This window comes from Lonchura striata, chromosome 11 (assembly GCF_050655825.1).
Source record: "Lonchura striata isolate lonStrDom1 chromosome 11, ASM5065582v1, whole genome shotgun sequence".
Classification (NCBI taxonomy): domain Eukaryota; kingdom Metazoa; phylum Chordata; class Aves; order Passeriformes; family Estrildidae; genus Lonchura; species Lonchura striata.
The window spans coordinates 23,431,385-23,452,062 of record NC_140713.1 but is presented as its reverse complement, the minus strand read 5'-3'; the positions used below and the strand labels follow the sequence as shown (position 1 = coordinate 23,452,062).

Genomic DNA, 20,678 nt, shown 5'->3' with positions numbered 1-20,678 from the left:
TATTTAATGACTCCTCGACCAATCAACGCCAGGGGCGGGGCTAAACTGGGAGGATTGACAAGCCCCCCGAGACGCCTCTCCGGAGAGCGCGGAAAGGGGGCGGGGAGACGCGTCCGCAGCCAATCGCCGTGGGCGGGATGGCGGCTCGGCCAATCAGCGTCGCGGGGGGCGTGTCCCGGCGCGGGGTCAGGCCGGGAGCGAAGGCGCCCGGCGCTCCCTGTTCCTCCCGCTCCGCTCGCGGCCGAGCCTCCTCACCGCGGGATCCCTCCGCCTGCGCGCAGCGGCCGGCGGGCTGTGCGCGCCGCTCCGTGCCCCTCCGCCCGGGAGGGATTATTTCCCGCGGTCGCGGCGGCGGGGCCGGGGGATGGAGGCACCGGGCGCCCGCCGGAGGGACGGAGGAGCCGCCCCGTGAGGGAGGAACGGGAGCGCAGCGGCCTCCTCGGGGCCGCCGGCGGGCGGGGACCCCGCGGCCAGGCCGCGCCTCAGCGCTCGGGCCTGCGCCGCCCTCAGCGGGGCTCGGCCCGGCCCTGCCCGCCCGGGGTTGCCCCAGGCCGGGTGTGCGAGCCCCGGCCGGGGCGTGCTCGGCGCGGGGAACCATGGTGGAGAAGCGGTGCCCGCGGCTGCAGCGGGACGGCGTGTACCGCTGGTTCTCCGAGCTGCCCTCCCCGCAGCGCGTGGAGTTCCTCTGCGGCCTCCTGGACCTGTGCATCCCGCTGGAGCTGCGCTTCCTGGGCGCCTGCCTGGAGGACCTGGCCCGCAAGGATTATCACTCCCTGCGCGACTCCGAGATCAAGGCGAACAACCCCGCCGACCTGGGCAGCCTCACCAACCTGACGGACGAGGTGGTGCGCAGCAAACTCCTGGTGTCCCTCGCCCTGCTGGGCTCTGCCCACCGGGAGGCCGCCGGGGTCCTGTTCCGCACCCTCACCCACATCGACTCGGTCATCAACAACTACGGGCTGCAGCTCAACGAGGGCCGCACGGGGGATGAGTTCCTGTTGCTCTTCACCATGGCATCCAACCACCCGGCCTTCAGCTTCCACCAGAAGCAGGTGCTGAGGCAGGAGCTCACCCAGATCCAGAGTCTCATGGCCAGCACCAGCAAGAATCCCAGCACCTCTGCCCTCAACACCATGGCAACCTATCCTGGCTGCCATAAGGTGGGCATGCTGCTTTTTGCGCGCCGCGATGGCACCGGGCTGTGTGTTCGGCTCTCATTTTAAAGCGTGCTTTAGCACAGTGGTAAATGGCAGCTACAGAGGCAAGGCGGTGGGTTGATGGTGGGGATGGTCAGCTGAGGGCACGGGGAGAGGATGGATGGATGGATGGATGGAGTTTTTACGAGCTTGTGACATTTAAATGAGAAGGGGTTCACGAGCAGATCAACAGCAGCAATATAAGCCTCCCCTGATTGCTTCTCAGAGCATCTGCTGGAGGAACAGCCCTGCCAGCTGTGTGGAAAACCGGTGATTTAGGAAGGGGAATAAAAGTATCTCTAGATAAAAGCATCTGTTTGCAAGTTCCCCCTGGAAAAAGTTGGAAAGGAGGAGTAGCTGTCCAGTGTCCAAAGCATCTTGGTGAGACTGGGTTTTGTTTAGACGGATGTGCTGGCAAACATTTAGAGTTGCTGGTGTTAAGCTGAAAGAAATGTTGTCGTTTTCTGTCACTCTGCATCCCCTCGGGTATTGATCCTGGTGTCGGGGTTCACCGTCATTAACTTGCTCTTCTTTCATTCAGTTGCCAGCAGTTAGGCCAGACAGGAACGTTTTAAGATGTGCTGCAAGTCATTAGATATGTGACTGCTTAATTGCTCTCAGCCCGCTACAAATTTGGGAGTCAAAGTGTCTTTCTGTCTGATTTTAACCCGCTTGAAAGTTCAATTTAAGCACCAGCTTAGAGGATGCTTGTGAGAAGCTAACAGGCTGCAGCCTTTGAGGATCAGTGGATGATGTGTTACCCTGCTCTTGGGAAAGGTGGGGAATACCTAAAGCTGTGAAAACCGCTGTATTAAAGTAATATCCTCAATAAAGCTGTTTTTCAGGGCTCAGTAGAGATTTCACTGAGTGTTGAATTCCAGACTGAAACAGAAATCTGTGCTCAGTTTTCCCCTGAATACAAATTCCCTTCCAATTTCATGTTTCTTTAAACACCATTGCTTTGTAGAATTGAGACGTGTTCAGCTTCCTATTTTTTTTCCTTATTCTTCCCGTGCTATCTTGTTCCTAGTCTCCCGTAGTAAGGGGGAAAGAGCAAGGCATGGGAGAACTTCTTCATTCAGTTGAAACCTCCATGTGGATAAAATGTAGCTAGAAAGAACATTTCACACAGGATGTAGAAAGGTGTAATTCATACCAGAAAAACGCTTCTTTTCAGGTACTTAACTACTTGCAGCTTCTCTTATTCAAATGCTGCAGCGACCCTGAGTTGGAAAGGAAACACTAAATCATATCCAAGTTTCCCCCAAAATAAGATAAGTAAAAGAAAAAAAGATAAAATCAGGCAGGCAGGAAGGTTTTTGAGAGTCTTCTTTCTGAGCTGCAGGATTTATGGAGCTGAAAAACTCCAGCACTATTTATGTCAATCTAAGATGGACGGAGAATCCATCCTGCCATTTTTCCTGCCAGGAATAAGGCAGCCAGGATCGTTTGGTTTTTCTTTTCTTCTCAGCTCACTGAAGGGTTGTCTCTTTGAAAATCACATTTTTATAGATTCTGTGCTGAAGAATCTTGGTTGCTAAGTACAGAGTAGGGAGAGGGAACACAAAGGTGACTTTGCCTTCACAGTCTCTGAATGTGCATTTTGTTTGAAGTGATGCAGATTTCCTTAAGATTATTTTTTTGTTGTTCCTAACTGGGTAATTCTGTTACTTTTAGAGTAAACAGTTGGCTTAAACCAGGAGTTGGATGAAGCAAGTGGAAAAAACAATCTCTTTCTCCATTCAGCCCTGTTTAAATATGCACAAATAAATTCCAACACCGAGTCCTTGAGGTGTTGCCAAGTGATGTTGTGACAATCCTTGTGCTGTAGCATCACCTAGAAAACAACAATGTGGATGTGGAGAGAAAGTGAGTGCCCTGGGCTGCTGCTCTTCCTGCTTGGAATTGGAGGAGAATTCCCTCCCTGGTGCCAGCACTTTCCCCTGGCTCCTGTTGCTTTATTCCAGGGTTAGCCATGCTGAGCTGGTGCTGGAAGCTGGGTGTTAAATGGGGAATTCTGCTCCTCTCTGAGCTCTTCCTCAAGGAACTGGAGTAATGCTCACCATTTGTGGTCCTGAAAAACTTCGGGAAGCTGGGATGCCGTGGATGTGAGATGGGTTGCAAACAGGGAGCTGGTTGTGAACTGGCTGTTATCCTCAGCTTCCCCCTAGGAGAGTGGGAATAGGGTGTAACTCTTGTGTAACTGTACCTGCCCTACTGTTACAATTTCTGATTTCTGGTTACCTTGTTTAGTCAGGGAGATGCAACAGTAATGAGCAGTGCTCTTTGTTCTCCTTGCAGAAACAAATTGGAATGTGCTGCTTCTGCTTAGCCAGCCCTATTAAAATATGCCCCAACCTGATATTAGCTATAACTTTTTGCAGAGGATTTGACCTTGCAATCCTTTTTCCATCTTTTCTTTCACATTTAATAGTGAAATATCTCAAAATCAAATTGTGTTCAGCAGTGAAGAGACTGAACAGCTGATACAAATTTACTGTAAATATTTCATGATTCCTCAAGTTGCTTTGGGCTAGGTGAACACAGCTGAAGGTGGTCAGTGATGCAAACTGCTTTTTGCTGTTTCCTTTTACTGCCTGCAGTTGCTGACTATGAAGAGGCTTAAAACAGCTGCCCATCTATTTTTTGTGCTTTTTCAGATGCTTCTTGTCTTACCTGAACCTTAACTTAGCAGGAAAAGGTGGCTGTGGCTAGCTTTAAGTAGGTCAGTAATTATGAGATTGATGGTTTCTACCTGATGGTATAAAATGAACATTTTATGAACAGGAGGGAAAATGCTGCCCTCTACATTACCTTGGAGTCTGTGAGGATGGAATCACAGAATATCCCGAGCTGGAAGGGACCCACAGAGATGACAGAGTCCAGCTCCTGGTGCTGTTCAGGACATCCCAGCAACCCCTCCTGGCCCTGCTCAGCTCCTGCCAGGAGGGGACAGCCGGGGGGTTGGGCTCTGCTCCAGGAACAGGGACAGGAGCAGAGGGAACGGCCTCAGGGCAGGCTCAGGGTGGGCAGCAGCAGGAATTTCCCCATGGAAAGGGGCTCAGGGGTTGGCACTGCCCAGGGAGGGTTGGAGTGCCCATCCCTGGAGGTGTCCCAGGAATCCCTGAGGTGGCACTCAGAGCTCGGGGATGGGGACAGGGTGGGGATGGGGCACAGGTTGGAGTTGATCACCTTGGAGGTCTTTTCCAAGCTCAGTGATTCTGTGATTCTCTGCTGGGGTGGATGGCAGATGAAAACACAAATCTGAACTTGGCTTCTGTGATCTACATGGATGCTGGGCATCTTAATATGAATTTCTGCATAGACTTTCCCTCTCAAGAACTCTACTGTCAGTAACTCTAAGGACAGAACTTCAGAGCTAGGGAGGTTATTCATGAATCTGTCACTGTTCCCTGGAGTTGTTTGATCTCCTCATTGAGATCGTGCTGTAAAATCAGGGAAATAAGAGAATGCTTTGGGTCCTCAGTACCTGCTCTGCTCTGACAAGAGCAGAGTGCAGTCAGGGTGATGAGCTGTAGGTTCAGATCAGATATTAAGGAGGAATTCTTGGCTCTGAGGGTGGGCAGGCCCTGGCACAGGCTGCCCAGAGAAGCTGTGGCTGCCCCTGGGTCCCTGGAAGTGTCCAAGGCTGGGTTGGGCAGAGCTTGGAGCAACCATGGCAGGGGCTGGAATGAGATGAGCTTTAAGGTCCCTTCCACCCAAACCATCCCATGATTCTGTGATGATGATTCTGATCTGGTTGTGGGTTCAGCTGCAGAGCCAGGGTCAGAAATAATCACCCTGAGTGCAGTTTGTTTGCAGCTGAAGTGAAATAAGGGGCAGTGACCCCATAGTTATGTGGTTGTTTCGGGCTGGTATCTTGTGAATGGGAAGGAGGGTTCTTGCCCAGTCACCTTCCAAATACTGCACCAATGGCTATTTCAAGTTTATAGCATAAGGTGCTATTTTTCACTCATGCTAATTCCATAGGCTCCTCTAAAACTTCCAAAGAACTCAAGGCTGTATATTGGGAGCTATGGAGTTGCTCTGAGGGATCCATTTCAAACACTTTCACCTGTCTGCACTGTTTGCTTCAGGAGCATGAATGGACATAACTCCATTGAGAAATATTCTGATATTTTTATTTCACCAATGGAGTGATGAGTTATAAAAAACCATCACTTGCTGGGTTGAAACTGAGTCGTCAAGCCCTCACAGAGACAGCAGTGCAGTTAAGTGATCTATGTCAGCTGCCTTTATGGCGGGTTTTTTTGAGCCTTGTAGGGATAGAATAAATCTTGACAAACTTAATTTTTAGCCTCTTTGAGGGTGTTTCATAGATTCAGCAGATGACCATGTTGAGAGTAGTTGCTGGCTGGGATTAGAGTGTTTACTCACTGGTATCAAGAGTTGCTATCTCAGAATGATCTCACTTTCCAAACCACATGAATCCAACCTCAGGAGCTGTAGGGACAGGTCTTGTAGCTTCCAGCTGGTGACACTGCCAAGCCCTGCATGTCTTTTGCATGTCCTTTGAGAATTTTTGGGTACTCCAGGCAACATGGATTGTACACACGTCTTGATATTCCACTTTAAAAATGTGAGGCTTCCCCTTCTGGCTCTTTTCTGACTCATGGTTTTATTTGAAATGTGATAAAATGGTTCAGTCTCAAACCTGCAATATTTTCAGAAATGAGCTTTAGGAATCCTTGCAAGACAATGGTCTTGGGCAGTAACAATATCAATTAGCACCAAATTCACTTTGCCTAATGGTATGTTGCATGATGCATTTGAATTTAGGAACCTAAAGAGTTTGCTTGGGAGATGCACTGTGCACCCAAACATCAGGAACAGAGCAGCCAAAAAAATGTGTTGAGCTAATAATGATGATGTTTTTTCCATGAACTGTTTTCCCATTTATTTTTGCACAGGCTGAATGAAGTTTTTGTTTTGAGAGTGCATTCCACTTCACTTTTTAAATTTACTCTTTTTTCTACTAATTATCTCTGAACTGTTAGGTGTCAATGAAGCAACACTGAAGTGAGCTTCATTCTTGTGGCATAAAGATTCGTGTTGGATGCTTTGGACTGTACCAGATCCAAACTGTTTTAATGGAATCAGTGCATGAGCTGGAGGAGATCCTGCAGCAGATCCGGAGCGGAGAGGCAGAGCCAGCAGAAGTTAACCACACCTCACAGGCATTCCAGGGGCTGACTTCAAAGGTGCTGAACAGCAGCTTTGTTTGGAAGTGTTTAACCATTTGGTTTAGTGGGTTTGTGAATGTTTGAGTTGCTAAAACAGGGCTCCTGTCACCTTCAGTGACAGTAGGTACAGCCCTGCCTCTTCCTGGCAGGGCAGAGCTGGGATTCTTCTGTCATCTTTAATATTCAAATACTCCACTCTCCATTTATTAGCTCTGGAGTGCCTTTTATCCCTAAGAAAAGCAAATATAGTCAGAAGAACACAGATAAGATTCTCAAAGCCCACAGAATTTTATTATGGAAATGCTGGATCTAATTTGTCTGTGGAAACAAGAACCATTGTCATACTTCAACTCGAATTTGACTCCAGTCTTGGAGCCAGTTGAATTGAAGCTGTTTCTTCCTGAGGTCTGAAATGGGTATTAATTCAAGCAAAAGGATGTTGCTGTGGTTCAGATCTGTGTTGCTTTGCATGGGGTTTATAATGAGCAAACTTCAAAATTCCTCATTCTTGTCTCATGCTGAACCAGAATTTTTCCATTGATTCCATTGGGATAATTATCCAATAATCAGCATTGGGAGGGATGAACCTTTTAACAGGTGTTCAGGCTGTTACAGAGTTAAAGGGGTTTTGTGAATAGCTGAAGTGATCCAGAAATAATCAGATCAGTTACTTAAGAGCAAGGTCTTAATTTTAATTACAGACCTGCCAAGTCCTGATGATAAATAGTGAAAGTGAACACTTTTCATGTGTATTATGAATTCTTCTCCAGTGCTGCTTTCATTTGTCACCATAAGTGGAAGAAAGGAGGACATCCAGAAGAGAGGCTGGAGGGTGTCAGGGAAGGGAATGGAGCTGGGAAGGGTTTGGAGCCCCAGGAGAGGCTGAGGGAGCTGAGAGGGATCAGCCTGGAGAAAAGGAGGCTCAGGAGGGACCTTGTGGCTCTGCACAGCTCCTGACAGGAGGGGACAGCCAGAGGCATTGGTCTCTGCTCCAAGGAACAGGGACAGGAGGACAGGGAACAGCCTCAAGCTGCTCCTGGGGAGGTTTAGGTTGGATATTAGGAAAAATTTCTACATTGAAAGGGTGTTTAGGCATTGGAATGGGCTGCCCAGGGAAGCGGTGGAATCACCACCTGAGGAAGTGCTCAGAAAATGTGTGAATGTGGCACTGGGGGAAATGGTTTAGTGGTGATCATGGTTGGACTTGGTGTCTCAGAGGTTCTTTCCAACCCTTAATGACTCTGTGCTTCCATGATTCTGAGTAGTTTTATTACACTCAAGCCATTACTTGAGTGAATATTGAGGAGGGGAAGGAGGGAGAATGAGAATTCTGTGGATTTGTGACCTGTCAGATAATTTCTTTGTGGGCTATTGCAGAAGAGAGGGGTGGTTGGCTTTTGGTGGCATCAGGTGAAGAAACAGGCTCAGGTTTGTACATCAGTGCTGGGGAGTGGAGCAGCAGTGTCTGTTCCAAGGTCTGCTGAGAAGCAGGGATTTGTTTTGATTTTGAGGTGGTTTGAATGATCAGTTTGCAAAATTCAGATTTGATGAGTTGAGTACCTCTATGGTAGATTTATGTTCCTATTATTAACAGTGTTCACCATTTTTTAAGCAAAGGGGTTTTAGTGGAAATTAGTTTATAAATTTATGGATTTATTTTAGTCCATCTGTTCTCCTGAATTCATGAGGAGCCTTGGAGCAGGTGTGTGATTGTCCTGTGGTGTTTAAGTACCACATGCCTCATTTCATTCCAGAGAGTCTCCCAGGACAAAACCATCTGATCAATTATCCATTATCCATTTTCCCTGTGAACTGCCTCTTCACCCTTTGTGTTCCTCCTCTAGGAAAAAGGTGTATTTTATAGCTGTTGAAACATGGAGGCACCTGGCTCTTACAGCTTATTTGGACTGTTGGAACCACTTGAATTTTTACACAAACCAAACACTTCCAGCTGCATCCACATCCCAGTCCAACAAAGCAACTAAATATGTGTAAATTGAAGTGGTGAGCACTTTACTGGTATGTGGAAAGTGGGGGGGTGTTTGTGAGCACTTCTTAAACATCCTCATGGAAGAGCCTGAATCTTTCAAAGGAGAAGGTTGGAATTTTCTTCTTCTGGTGGAAGGGCAGTCAGGTTTTTGGATATGTGAGTAAATGCAGGACTGGTGCCTGAGGCAGTGGTTTCACAAGAGTGCCTTGTTACTACCACGAGGAAGGTGTTGGCTCAGTCCTGCCCCTCCTGGGCTTGTCTCAGTGCATTTGGAATTCCACATCCCTGCATTACTTGCTCTTGTCTCCAGCTTGGATTTAGCCTGATGAACAATCATGTGGTGTCAGACTGACAGCTGAGTGTCAGCAATGCATTTTTACTCAGATTACTTAAAAACCTGAGTTTGTGCCTTTGGTGGGAATCAGCCTGAGCTTGCAGGGGCCGTGTCCTTGCCATCAAACTTCTCCTGGAGCGTTGTTGCCAACAGGATTGCACCACGTTAAAGACCTTGGTGTTAACCTCAAATAAGCTGCTGTTAATACTCAGTAATATGAACCTGGCAGGACAGGAGTTGAGTGGTTTTTACCCCCTGGAGTCACTGTTCCAGTTCCTGAGCTCACTCATACATGTTACCTACTCCTGGAGAGCAGTTTTTGGCTAAAAACTCCTTTTTTAAAGGAGAATTCAAAAGCCAGTATGGACAGAAGCATTTCTCTGTGGGACTCTCAATTTATCATTGGCCATTGTTGAGAACATGGAAAAGTTTTCCTGTGTGATCAATGGGAGAATGTGTTTGTGTGGCTTGGAGCTCCAGGACTCACTTAACTCAGTCATTACTGCTATATATTGTTTGCTTTTCCTGTGTAATACATGACCTAAATTTCTTACCTAACCAGGTATAGAAATCCATATTTTGTTTCTTCAGATCCTGTATCATTGTTCCATTTGTCCATGGTGCTTTGGGTAGTGGTTCTGTTGATTTTTTTTTTAGTATTTTTGGCTGCACTTCAAACTAAGTCAGCAAATACTTTGCTATTAAACCATGTATTTTCTGTGCCCTGTTTATTTTTCAAAGGAACAGATAATTGCTGTTTTGGTAAAACTCTGACCACATTAAGTTTGACTCCTATCAGTCCTGTTATTTTTATGAAAGACTTTGCTGTATTCAGTGTTAGCAAAGCTAACAGTTCCCCAGCTTCCCAGACTTCCCATTTTCCATAGTGACTCCCACTGCCTGGGACAGAGCCACTTCAGGCAGCAGTGGCTGAAAGAGCAGCACCACCTGTGGGAAGCACCTGGGTTTATTTTCCTGTGTGCTTTTTAATGGACTGAGAGCTTAGGAGAGCTGCTAGAGCTGCTTTTGCTGTCCCAAGATCTAAATCTGTTAGGACCTCTCTGGTGCTGAGAAGAAAATCACAGAATTAACTAGGTTGGAAAAGGCCTTGGAGATCATAAGGCCAACCTTCTGTGGGAAAAAAGGTTGGGTTTGGATGATGACAGGTGGAAATGGGAAAAATGTGATAATGGCAAAATTCTAGCAAGGAATTCTGTTCCCTTGGCATGTTTGTCATCAACCCCTGAGTCAAAGCAATTGTTTCTCTTCCTGGTGACTCCTGGGGGTGGAGGACTCCAGGTCAGCATTTAGTGATCCTTCTGAGTAATCTTTGTTGGGAAGCATCCACTTCTCAGTAGCTGATACCAGTTTTGGTCCTGTCATCATTACAATGGGGAGAGAGGCAGAGAAGAATTCACTCTGAGCCTCAGTCACTAAGCAGTGATCAATTTTCTTTGTTATTTTCAATTTGCCTTTAACTTGAAATGTAGGAGGCAGCAGGGTTTGCATCTGGAAAATCAGAAGTGCATCTGTGAGCCAGATGCTTTGCTGTGGAGGGAGCAGATCAAAGGATCCCAGGATCATCAAGGTTGGGAGACACCTTAAAGCTCATCTCATTCCAAGGAGAGGAGCACCTTCCTCTAGACCAGCTTGCTCCAATCAAAGATGCAACCATTGAAGTGGAGTAAAAATAATTTTAAGGATCTTTTCTGCACCCACTTGGAGGTTTTAGAGGCATTGAAGGAGGCTTCAGGCCTCCTGTGGTGTGGAAGGAATTCCTGAACAGGGTTTTCTTTCTTCCTGGAAATGCTGTGCTGGGGATAAAGCAGGCAGAATATTTAACTCTGGGCTAGCTGCTAGTTTTGATTGCTCTTTATGGACTGTTTCTGCTGATGTTCTCAAGTAATTTCTGTAGAAAAATCCAGTCTTTTATTCAAAGGTCTGTTTTTTCTTAGACCTTGAATGATTCATGGGGTTTTTTTCCTGCATTTATAAAATGTCAGTCCTGTGGTTTGTTATGATGTATGGCCTGAACATTCCTGGTTCCTGTGATGCCAACTTATCCATCTTCACTGTGGCCTGTTAGTGCCTCAGAAAACAAGCCTTGAACAGTTCTGGAGCTGCAGATGTTTATTCCTTAATGGCCTCTTGGCTTTCTCAGAGATGTTACAGCTCCTAAAAGGTCCAAAGCAATTTGCTCCCTGCTTCTCTGAGCCCTTATCTCCCTGGAATGCCTCATTCTTTATTCCAAATCCAGTTTTTCCTGAGTGGCTGTTTGTGCTGAGCCTAAACCAGGGATTTCAGGAGTGTTCAGCTATGGAGAACTCTCCTTCCTGAATTTACTTGATGTTGAATTTCTGCAGCTGAATTTGGACAGGTCCTTCCTGTAAAGCTTTTCCCAGTGTTTCTCCCAACCCTCCCAGGACAATATCTCCTGCAGCTCTGAGCTGATGGGTTATTGTTCCTCTGTTTGGCTTGGCCTCAAGTTAAAAAAAAAAAAAAAAAAAAAAGAAAGAAAGAAGGATGAAAAAAATTGCTGTTACTATTTTGGAACTTTGATTTGCAAACCACTTTTCATTATTTCACTTTCCCTAAACAAATCCAAACCGTTGCAGTATCGTGATGTTTAAGTCAGTGGAAAAAATTATTTCAAAATTTGGAATGGAAGCTTTAAGCAGTGGGATTCAGTGGTTCTAACACCATTCAGCTCCCTAACAAAGTGCTTCATTTGGAACTAATCAGAGCTTTGTGATTTTTCTAGGCCAATTTGGAACTGCTTTGATGTGCGACGGGATCAGATAGTATGAGCTCAGGCAGACAAGACATATGGGCTAAATTAATCCTTAGCAAGTCTAAGAAAATTAAATCTTTATGGAAAAAAAATGGAGGTTATGTATAAACAAAATGCAAATTATAAGCTGCACGCGATGCTTGTTGTAAGGAGAGTGGAGAGGAGGGAATACAAGATAAGAGGCAATAAATTGTAACAAACTGCTTGTTCAGAGGTTTTCTGGAGCTGTGTGGCTGCTCTGACTCGGCTTCAATCATTCTGAGTGTTTATATTTCTGATTATTCGGAATATTTGCAACCTGGTTGTCTGGGATAACGCAGCCCTGCCGGAGCTGCTTTCCCAGCTTGCTCCTCTGCTCTGTCCCTTTGCCAGGAGGATGGTGCTCAGCCCTCTGGAACTTCCTCCCAGCAGCCCTGGGCTGGAGGGAGAGTTTAATGAGCTCCAGGAGAGAGGCTGTGTGAGATAAGCTCAGCTAAAGACTGACTTTGGCAAAGGAAATTTAAACTCTTCCCCACCCTCCTGCCAAGCTGGGAGTTTAATGGTTGGTCTGATGGAAAGCTTGGTGTTAAGTTTTGTTATTGGTGCAAAGCCGTGTGGAAGAAACAGCATATAATTAGATAAATATAACACTTTTGCATTTCTATATATAAAATAAACTTTTTTTTGTCAAGAAGTGCTGAAAAGGAAAGCAGCTACCTGTAACCCTCTTCTTTCCTGACACTCATCTGCCATTCTGGATTGATTTCTTTACACATAGAAGCTTTTTTATGGATGTCAAGTATACAGAGCCTTTCACTCGTTCTACTGCCTGAAAGTGTGTATAAATCTATAAATGTCAGTCTTAAAATGGAGCTTACAATAGGTAATTGTATGGAGTGGGGCTGTGCTATTTCTGACTTGCATTGTGTGTGCTGACTGACGGCAACATGGAATGGGAGGGGGCGCAAAGTATTGTTTTCTGCAGAAATTGTCCCAGCTCAGGGCACTGTGTCAAGTTAGCAGGGTCTGAGGGAGCCTTTTCCCTTTCAGGGACCTGTGGCTGCTGGTTTTGAGTTACCTGAGTGAAGGAGAACCAATTTTGTTGTGGCAAGATGCACATTTTCTCCTGTGATTTGTGCCAGGCTGAAAATCCATGTGGAATTCTAATTGCAGCTCTCCCTACCAGCAGCTCAGGTCTATTCCAGATGTAACAATTGAATTTCAAGTCACACAGCTACTCTGAGTAGTTACTGGGAGTGTTTTTGTTGGTCTGAACTCCCTCTTTAAAGCATCTTTTCCTCTTCAAGGTTCTTAAACCCTTTTTTGTTTTGATGCTTCAACCTTCTGCTTGGGGATTGTTAGTGTAGAAGTTTCCATTGAAATATGATCATGACAGGTTATTAAATGGCAAAGACAAGAAAATCAGGGTGTTGCTGCTGAGAATTTTTCATTGCAATCTGTTGTGGAAATACTTGGGAATGCCTTGAGTCACCTCCCTGGAGAGGTAACGGAGCCCCATGGAGCCACTTCTGCTCCCCTGGCACCAGGATGGGGAGACAGTGGGAGGAGTGAAACAGAGCTCCTGGCTTAGGATAAAGACAATTTAATAGGGAAAACAAAAGCCACACATGCAAGCAAAGCAAAGAGTCAGTTCCCCATGGATGCAGAGGGTTTGGCCATCCCAGGGAACCTCATGGGTCATGGAAGAGTATTGGGGTCACTGAACATCCCCTGCTTCCTTCTTCCCTCAGCTTTCCTTACTGAGGCCTGGAATATCTCTTGGACCAGCTGAGCTCAGCTGGCTGCCCATGCCCCATCCCCAAAACCCTGGTGCCCATCCCAAATCCTTGTGCCCCCACCCCCAGCCTCTGTGCTGGTGGGGTGGGACCCAAAAAAGGCCTTGGTTGTGTCAGCCCTGCTCAGCAGTGACCAAAACATCCCTGAGTTATCCACAGCTTCCAGCACAAATCCAAAGCAGCCTCACAGCAGCTACTGTGGAGAAAATTAACTCTACCCCACCCGAAACCAGCACGGCATCATAACAGAAAAGTGACATTTTCCAAAAGCCCTTTTCCCCAGTTTTCTTGTGGAAAAGTTAAAATCTGTGGTGTGCAGAGGTTAAAGGTCTTGTAATCTCTCTCCAATTGACCGCTGTGTGACTATTGTTTAAGAAAGAATTACGCTGTAAGTAGCTTTTTAGATTAGCCAAGATAATCTCAGTTTGTGAATAGCTGCTGACTGAAAGCACTTCCCTGAACTGTTACTTGGGGAATATCAGCAGTAACACCCTCACTTCTCAGAGAAGCCAACTTCTCCTGAGTGCCTTCCCAGGGGATCCTTCACTCCAGAGAAGGTGTGATGTTTGTGTGTTGTTGTTTATTTTAATGGATTTTTTTGTACTTTTCCTTCCAGGTCACTCCAAGGTCGGAGACCCCCATCAACAGTGTCAGTAACAGTTTGGAAAATGTGCTCCACACATCCACACATTCCATGGAGGAGTCACTACCCAAGAGGCCTTCGGGGAAGCACTCCAAAGGTGTGTCCTTTTCCTCCTGCCTGCTGCCACTGGGGAGCCACCTCACATCCTTGGTGGTGCTCAGCTTTATTTTCCTTGGGATTGGAGGCTGGAAATTTGCTGCTTTGCTCCTGGTTGGGCAAAGGAAGCCACAGAAGGGTTTGTAGGAAGTGTGAGTGTGTCAGGGAGAAGTGGCCAGTGAGACAGGAGTATTCTGATTTTTCCATTTCCATCATTATTTTAAATAAGCAAGAAGGTTTTTTGAGATACCTCCTTTTGAAATACCAGCTTTGCTCTCAAGAAATATTCTCCAACAGTGGATCTCTTGGACATTCCACCTCTCAGCAGGTTATTTCTTGGATAAAGCATATGGTGTTGAGTGTTTCTCAAAGGGAAAAGAAATTTAAATAATTTTGAGTGCCACTTCCACCTTTCTTTTGCTTTCCCAAGTGGAAAACTGAGTGAAGAGAAGTGGAAGACAGGACAGAGATCTTGCACCTTTCTCTTACAAATTAAATCTGGTTTTTCTAATGCGATATTGCACGATGACCTGTCTGAAAACTGGGCTTAGCAAATCAGGGTTAATTACTCCATTTCCACACTCCAGGCTCTCATTGCAAATATGAAAATGTCCAGGATAAAATGTGACTAACAGTGATTTTATTTAATGTATTAAAAAAAAAATCACTGGTAATGAGGAAAGTCTTTGAACTGGGAGCTGTTCTTTGAGCAGAACAGCTTTTGTGAGCCCTGTAGGGCAGAATTAATCAGGGCAGACATCTGTCCTCATATGTTGCCTTCAAATATCATTAAAAATACTGCCAAGCACCATCTTAATTTTTTTTATTTGGAATTTGTTCTGTTTTCTTCTCCTCCACTGGCTTCATACAGAACTTTGCAAATACAGTTTGATATCACAGAAATTCAAGAATTTCAGAGCACATCTTTGCTCAGAGGATCTGATACAGCTCCCACAGAAAGGGTTAAATGTCCCAAGAAATGTTGACTTGCCTCCACCAGCCCTCCTTTTCAGTGACACACTCCACTGTAATCCCAGAAGTGGAAGGAGCAGTCATTTTTTACAGCACAGTAATGCTGCAAGTTGCCATTTCTCCAGCTGTAAAAACCATCAGGGTAGAAGAAAACGCAGCACTAAGCAGAAGCATGGCTGGGTTTGTGGCTTTCATCTGATTAAAAATAGGACAGGGTTCAACACTGTTTTCATTTGTACTCAGTGATTGCTATTCCAGTACCATATATGCTAAGATTAGTCATGGTACGCTGTGAAAATTAATTAGGTTTTGCTCTGATCTGTTTTTCTCTTATAGAATACCTGCCTCGTGTTCAGTTTAATTTACAGGCTGCCTCAGTGATGGTTGGGGAAAGGGGGTGTGGAACAAATACTGATATTCTGCTTTCTGCTTCACCAGCACTGTTGAATTCTTGATGTCTTGGGGTTCTGTTTCTTCAGCTTGGAGTGCAATTTAGCATTATTTGCCACCTGAATCCACTGTTCCTGACTTATATTCCTCATTTTCATAGCAAACACAGCTCTTCATTTAGTAAGACCCATCAACTTTTTAACTTGGAGCACATAAAATTGTCATAAAAGCATGGGATGCTTGATTTTGATGTTGTTATTTTTTAGTGAGCCTGGTTTCAGACGGCTTGACAGGACAGGATTTCTCCCCAGAAGTAATGAGTTGCCCAAGGTCATCATTCCTCTCCTGGCAAAGCCCTGGAGCTGGAAGTATCTCTGTTAAAAAGGCTGGAGCTGAAACATGAGAAAGAAAAGAAAAATGAGGAAGGTGCAGTATTTGTTGTGCTTAGCTGGATTAGAGACAGTTTGGATTAACCCAGGGAATGTTTTAATCCTGATTTGGGGACATGTCAGTAATTTAATTTACTCTCCACAGCTGAACAGTGACTGGGGTTGTAGTAGCTTGGACCTGAAAGCTCTCAGTGACTTTGTTTTCCTTAATCTGCCACTTTTGGCATCAAATACTGGAGTTGCTACATGAGAGGGAGCAGGAAGAGAGGAGCATTCTGCTGGATCCTCTGTGGCAGTGTGTGTGCTCCTGGAATGTTTGTACAGCTTCGTGCACAGACTTGTCAGATACCTGGGAGTAATTGCACCAGAATTGTACTGCCTCAGGAAATGAATTTATAACAGGAGTGTCAGCCTGAGGAGTGCAACCTTTGCTTTTACCTCAGAAGCCCAGCTCGCTGTGGGAGCACTGTCAGGCATTAAATCATAAATTATGGAATGATTTGGATTGGAAAAGACCTTAGATTGGCTAATTCCATGGGCAGGGACACCTTCCACTAGCCCAAGTGCTGGATCTGTGCTGCAATACCCAAGTTGTTGAGAGTGGTGGCCAGCAAACTCTTGGTTTTTTTATCAGAATTCCTCAGTATTTTGCTGCTGTTTCTCCAGACTAAACCCCTTTGTCCATGTGTACATAAAATGGGATAAACCAGGTGGACATTGCTTCCCAGTGAAAGTTGGGGCACTGAGAAGTTCTGTGCCTGCTGACATAAATATTTGGGGGATCTGTGCTCTAACTGGGCTTTTCTTTTATAAAATAAAGTTTAAAAATTTGCCCTGTGCAAGTTGAGAAAAAAATACAGATGGGTTCTGACAGAAAGATGTGAAATCCAGCAATTGTAGCATGCTCTGTGAATTGTGCTTTTTACTCCTATTTTGACCAGTGATTTAGGGCTGTTCAAAGCTGTTTCCACAGATGAGGAATTGTTTTAGCTGGAGGGAACTTTGGGAAGTGGAGGCTTTCCCTGTTCTCAGGATCTGGCTGTGGAGCTGGAAGCTGCAGTCAGGCTCGTTCACAGGTACTGAGGCACTGACAGATCTCACTGGTCAAGCAGAGCAGAGATAAACACAGAGATTCTTGGGTTACATACAATTAAAATTCCAAGAGGGGTGTGTTGCTTTCTCTCCCTCTTCCCACTGTTCCTAGAATGTAGTCAAGTTTTAATAATGGTTTTAACACCATTTGAACAAAATAAATTCAAATAAAGGTTGGGCATTTTTTGTCCCCTCAGTCTTTCCCAGTAGAAAGTTGTTTAAAAAAGTAAGGAGTTAAAATTGCTTTTCACTATTTTGTTTTGCAGGCAATCCTCTGCTGGTAGCAAAGGGAAGTTCAGGAAATTCTGTTTTTATTCCAAAGTTCAGGAGGAGCTGTGTGACCCATGGGAAGCCTTGTGCACAGAGCTAATTTTTAACAAGCCTGTGGATGTAGAGTTGGGGTAATTCCCTAAAGAGAGTAGTTACTGGTTATCACAGCTGACTGAAAAAAATCAGCTTATTTTATTTGTTAATAAAAGCAATAGGAATTTTCCATGCTCCAGAGATGTTGCTAATTACTCTTCTACTGTCAGGTTCCAAGGATTTGGCCATTAGGTGGAGAGCAGTGGAGGCAAGTCCTGCTCTCTGCATGTGACATATTTTAGCAATGTATTAAACATGCTCAGTGACCACAGCATATTTTCCAAAAGCACAGAGGAATTAAATGCATTAGACCAGATGTTGAAGTGCAGAACAAAAGCATCTTTATAATGACAGCATAAGTTACAAACATCCCAGGGCAGAGACTGTGCAGGCTTCATCCTGTCACTGCTCTCAGTAAAATCAGTAAAAATCTCAGTAAATCAGTAAAATCCTGATTTGTCACAGCCGCTGGGTGAAGTTTCCTGCACTGGAGGTTTAGAAGCTGCTCATTTTGCAGGTGGCACTGGCCATGTCCCTCCCCAGAGCAGCCTGGACAGTGATTTCCTCAAGTGAACAAGTCTCATTTTCTGCAAAGTGACAGAAACTCTCCTATTCTTGTGTTTCCTGTATATTTATGTTGCTTTTCCTCTGTTGCCACACAAAACCCTCCAAATTGTCTCCACGCCAGCCTGATTTCAAATGAGGCAACTGTTGAAATCTGATCCTTCTAGAGTGAAGCTGAATCATAATTCTTGCAACACAGGATCTAAGGATAGGCACAAACTGCTTCTGCAGAGTGAGGAGTAAAGCTCTGAGACGTAAAATGGGGGCAGGAGGCTTCATTCTACAATCTCTTCTCCATTTAGCTCTGCTGAGCACAGAAAAACCAATTGCTTAATTGAAGGGATGCTCTGAGTCCACACACAAAGTCCTACAAAGCCTTGATGGGTCCCAGACTTGGATAAATACATGGAACAGCACATGGCTGATGGGATAAAAGTCTATGGGCATGAAGGAAAACAAGCTCTAAGTGTATCTCGGGAATATATTGATTTAGTTTTCAGTCAATATGGGGATGTCAGTCTATCCCTGTTTGCAGTTTCCCTGTTGAGCCCAGGTGGGATCAGTTGGAGGTGGCCTGTGGTGGTTGTCACGTGCAGCAAACGTTGGTATCTGAATTATTTCATGACAATAGTCAGCAGCAATGTGTGATGTCAGCCTCCCAGAACTTCTCGCCACTATTTTTGCTGCTCTGTTTTCCTTGGCAAAATGTGTTTGTACGGTCTTGCACCTTTTTTTTTTCTTCTCCCACTTCCTTGACTCATTCTTTTTCCATAAGAAACCAGGCTGCAGGAGCTCTCCCAGTTTAATGGCGACCAACAGCCTTTTCCTCTTGAAATGTTTGACGTCAGTCTGCTGAAGGCAGGCAGAAAATACAGGGGGAGGGGGGAAAAAAAACCACTGAAATCTATTTTGTTCAGGTCCAGATTTTAGACTGCCTTGTTCTGCATCAGTTGTGGAGCTGGATTATTCTATTTTTAAGTAACTGCATCATCTCCAACAATATTGGGTCAACTACTGGTAGGGTAGGGCTTAAAGAAATATTTAGGCTATGATAATCCTTCAGGAAAAATCTCCCTCTCCCAACTGTATATAATTTTTCAGCTGTTTGTGTATGTCCTTGTTAATTTTCCCTCTGAAGGGAGAGCTCTGCTTCTAAACTTGAGCAATGTAGGTTGAGATCACACACCAGGCAGCGTTCCTGACCTTCTGTCTCTGCCACACGAGTTCTTTGAGGAACATCAAGTATTTAGAGTGAATTCTAGAAGTCAAACCCAAGGATTAGCGTGCTCCAAAAAAACCTGTTTTGATGTTGCATATTTTCCCCTGTGCTAGAAGATTATTGTATGTTGAGGAATTTTTTGGTGATGCATAAGCCACGTCGCTCAGTGTGGAGTTGAGAGTTCAGTTCAGGTTGGAGGTTTGATTTTGCAATAAAGACAATACTCATGTTTAGGGTTTAAAAAACATCAGAAACTTTGCATTTCACCTCATGGTTTTGTTGATAGTTCAGTTGTCCTCTGCTTACAAAAGGCCATTTTATGTCCCCAAAGCCGGGTAAGTGGGTTGTTGTAGAGCTGGGAGTGGAGCTCCTCATGCTGGGGCTGTGCTTGGACCCTGTCAGTGTTAATAAGTTAACTTTTTTCTTCTCTCGAGGTTGGAATCAATATTTCTTTGTCACCCTCATTGCCTGCTTTTCCCTGTAGTGAGCTTTGTCAGGAGAGATCTGGGATTGCTGGGATGGGAAGGGAGAGGAGGCAGCACAGACACTGCATGGGAAGGTGGCTCCTGCTCATACAACAACTGTCACAGCTTTCTGTGCCAATCTGGAGCTGCTCCTGCCTGGGGTTTGGAATCCATGGCTCCCATTCCTTCCCCTCCTGCTCCCCAGGGAGCACTCCCAGCACACCAAGAGCTGCAGGGAAGGTGATGCTCTGTGTGTTTACCTGTGGCTCTTCTGGAGTTCATCTCACAGTGTTCTTTAGTTTCCTCTGAGCAGTTTTAGTTGTATCTACACCATCTGCCTTGATCTCATATTCCCCTAAAATAATGGATATCAAGCATTTAACCTGAGGGCTTTATCCGGAAGCTGCTGAGTGATTTTCTGACTTTGGTCTTTTTGGACTTCCTGCCTGTTTTTCCTCAGTGGGGAGGTGGAATTGCTCTGCTTGGGCAGCTGCTGGTCCCTACCTAATTAACTGCTGAGCCTGTTGATTAAATTCATTCAAATTTGACAAAGCTATTTAGAGATTTTATTTACAGTAGTGTCTGCATAGAAGAGACTCATTCATGCTTCCTCCAGGAGAGGTGAGAACAACTGAGGTACAGCCTGGATCTGTGGGAAATAAGGCTTTGTTTTGCTCCTGGGTAATCCATAAAATCCCAGAATTTGTGTTGAAGGAGACTTAAAGCTCCTCTCTTTTTACCCCTGCTACCTTTCACTGGCCCAGGTCACTCAGAGCCCCATCATTCATCTTGTTTTTATTTATCCTTGTGTTAAAAATAAAGATTTGTGTGCTGGGCAATACAATTTCCATATTAAACATTACGAAATGAGCAGTTTTCTGCTACAATAGGATTTGACAAAGAACACTTCATTTGGAATAGTCCATTCAGTTTGGCTTCAGTGGGAGCTGGATGATACTTTTGCTTATAATTTATTTAATCATGCTGCTTGGAAAAATTTTAATTCTAAGAATAGGATGCTGGTAAATCCAGCTGTGCCAAGGATTTTACCTCTCTCTAGTGCAATCCTCAGGCACATTCCTGATCTTGGATAAGGACAGTGTAGTCATCAATATCTACAGTGAGAATATGAACTCATATTTAATATTATCTGCCTTTTTCCATGGCTCTCTCAGGAGGGCACACACAGGATGTGC

General features: G+C 45.1%; 1 protein-coding gene across 3 annotated transcripts in view; it reads left to right on the top strand.

Annotated features, from left to right (window-relative positions):
• The first annotated feature begins 261 nt into the window (after nucleotides 1-261).
• ZCCHC14 (zinc finger CCHC-type containing 14) overlaps nucleotides 262-20,678 on the top strand; it is a 47,357-nt gene continuing 26,940 nt past the window's right edge. For 2 of the 3 annotated variants that reach the window (XR_014958007.1, XM_085589944.1), the window contains exons 1-2: nucleotides 262-1,160; nucleotides 13,907-14,030. Coding sequence is in view for 2 of the 3 variants with exons in the window: in XM_085589944.1 (XP_085446070.1) it covers nucleotides 597-1,160; nucleotides 13,907-14,030 (688 nt within the window). In the remaining variant the exon portion in view is untranslated. The remainder of the gene's footprint in view (nucleotides 1,161-13,906; nucleotides 14,031-20,678) is intronic. The other variant, XM_021537945.4, reaches the window with a different exon arrangement.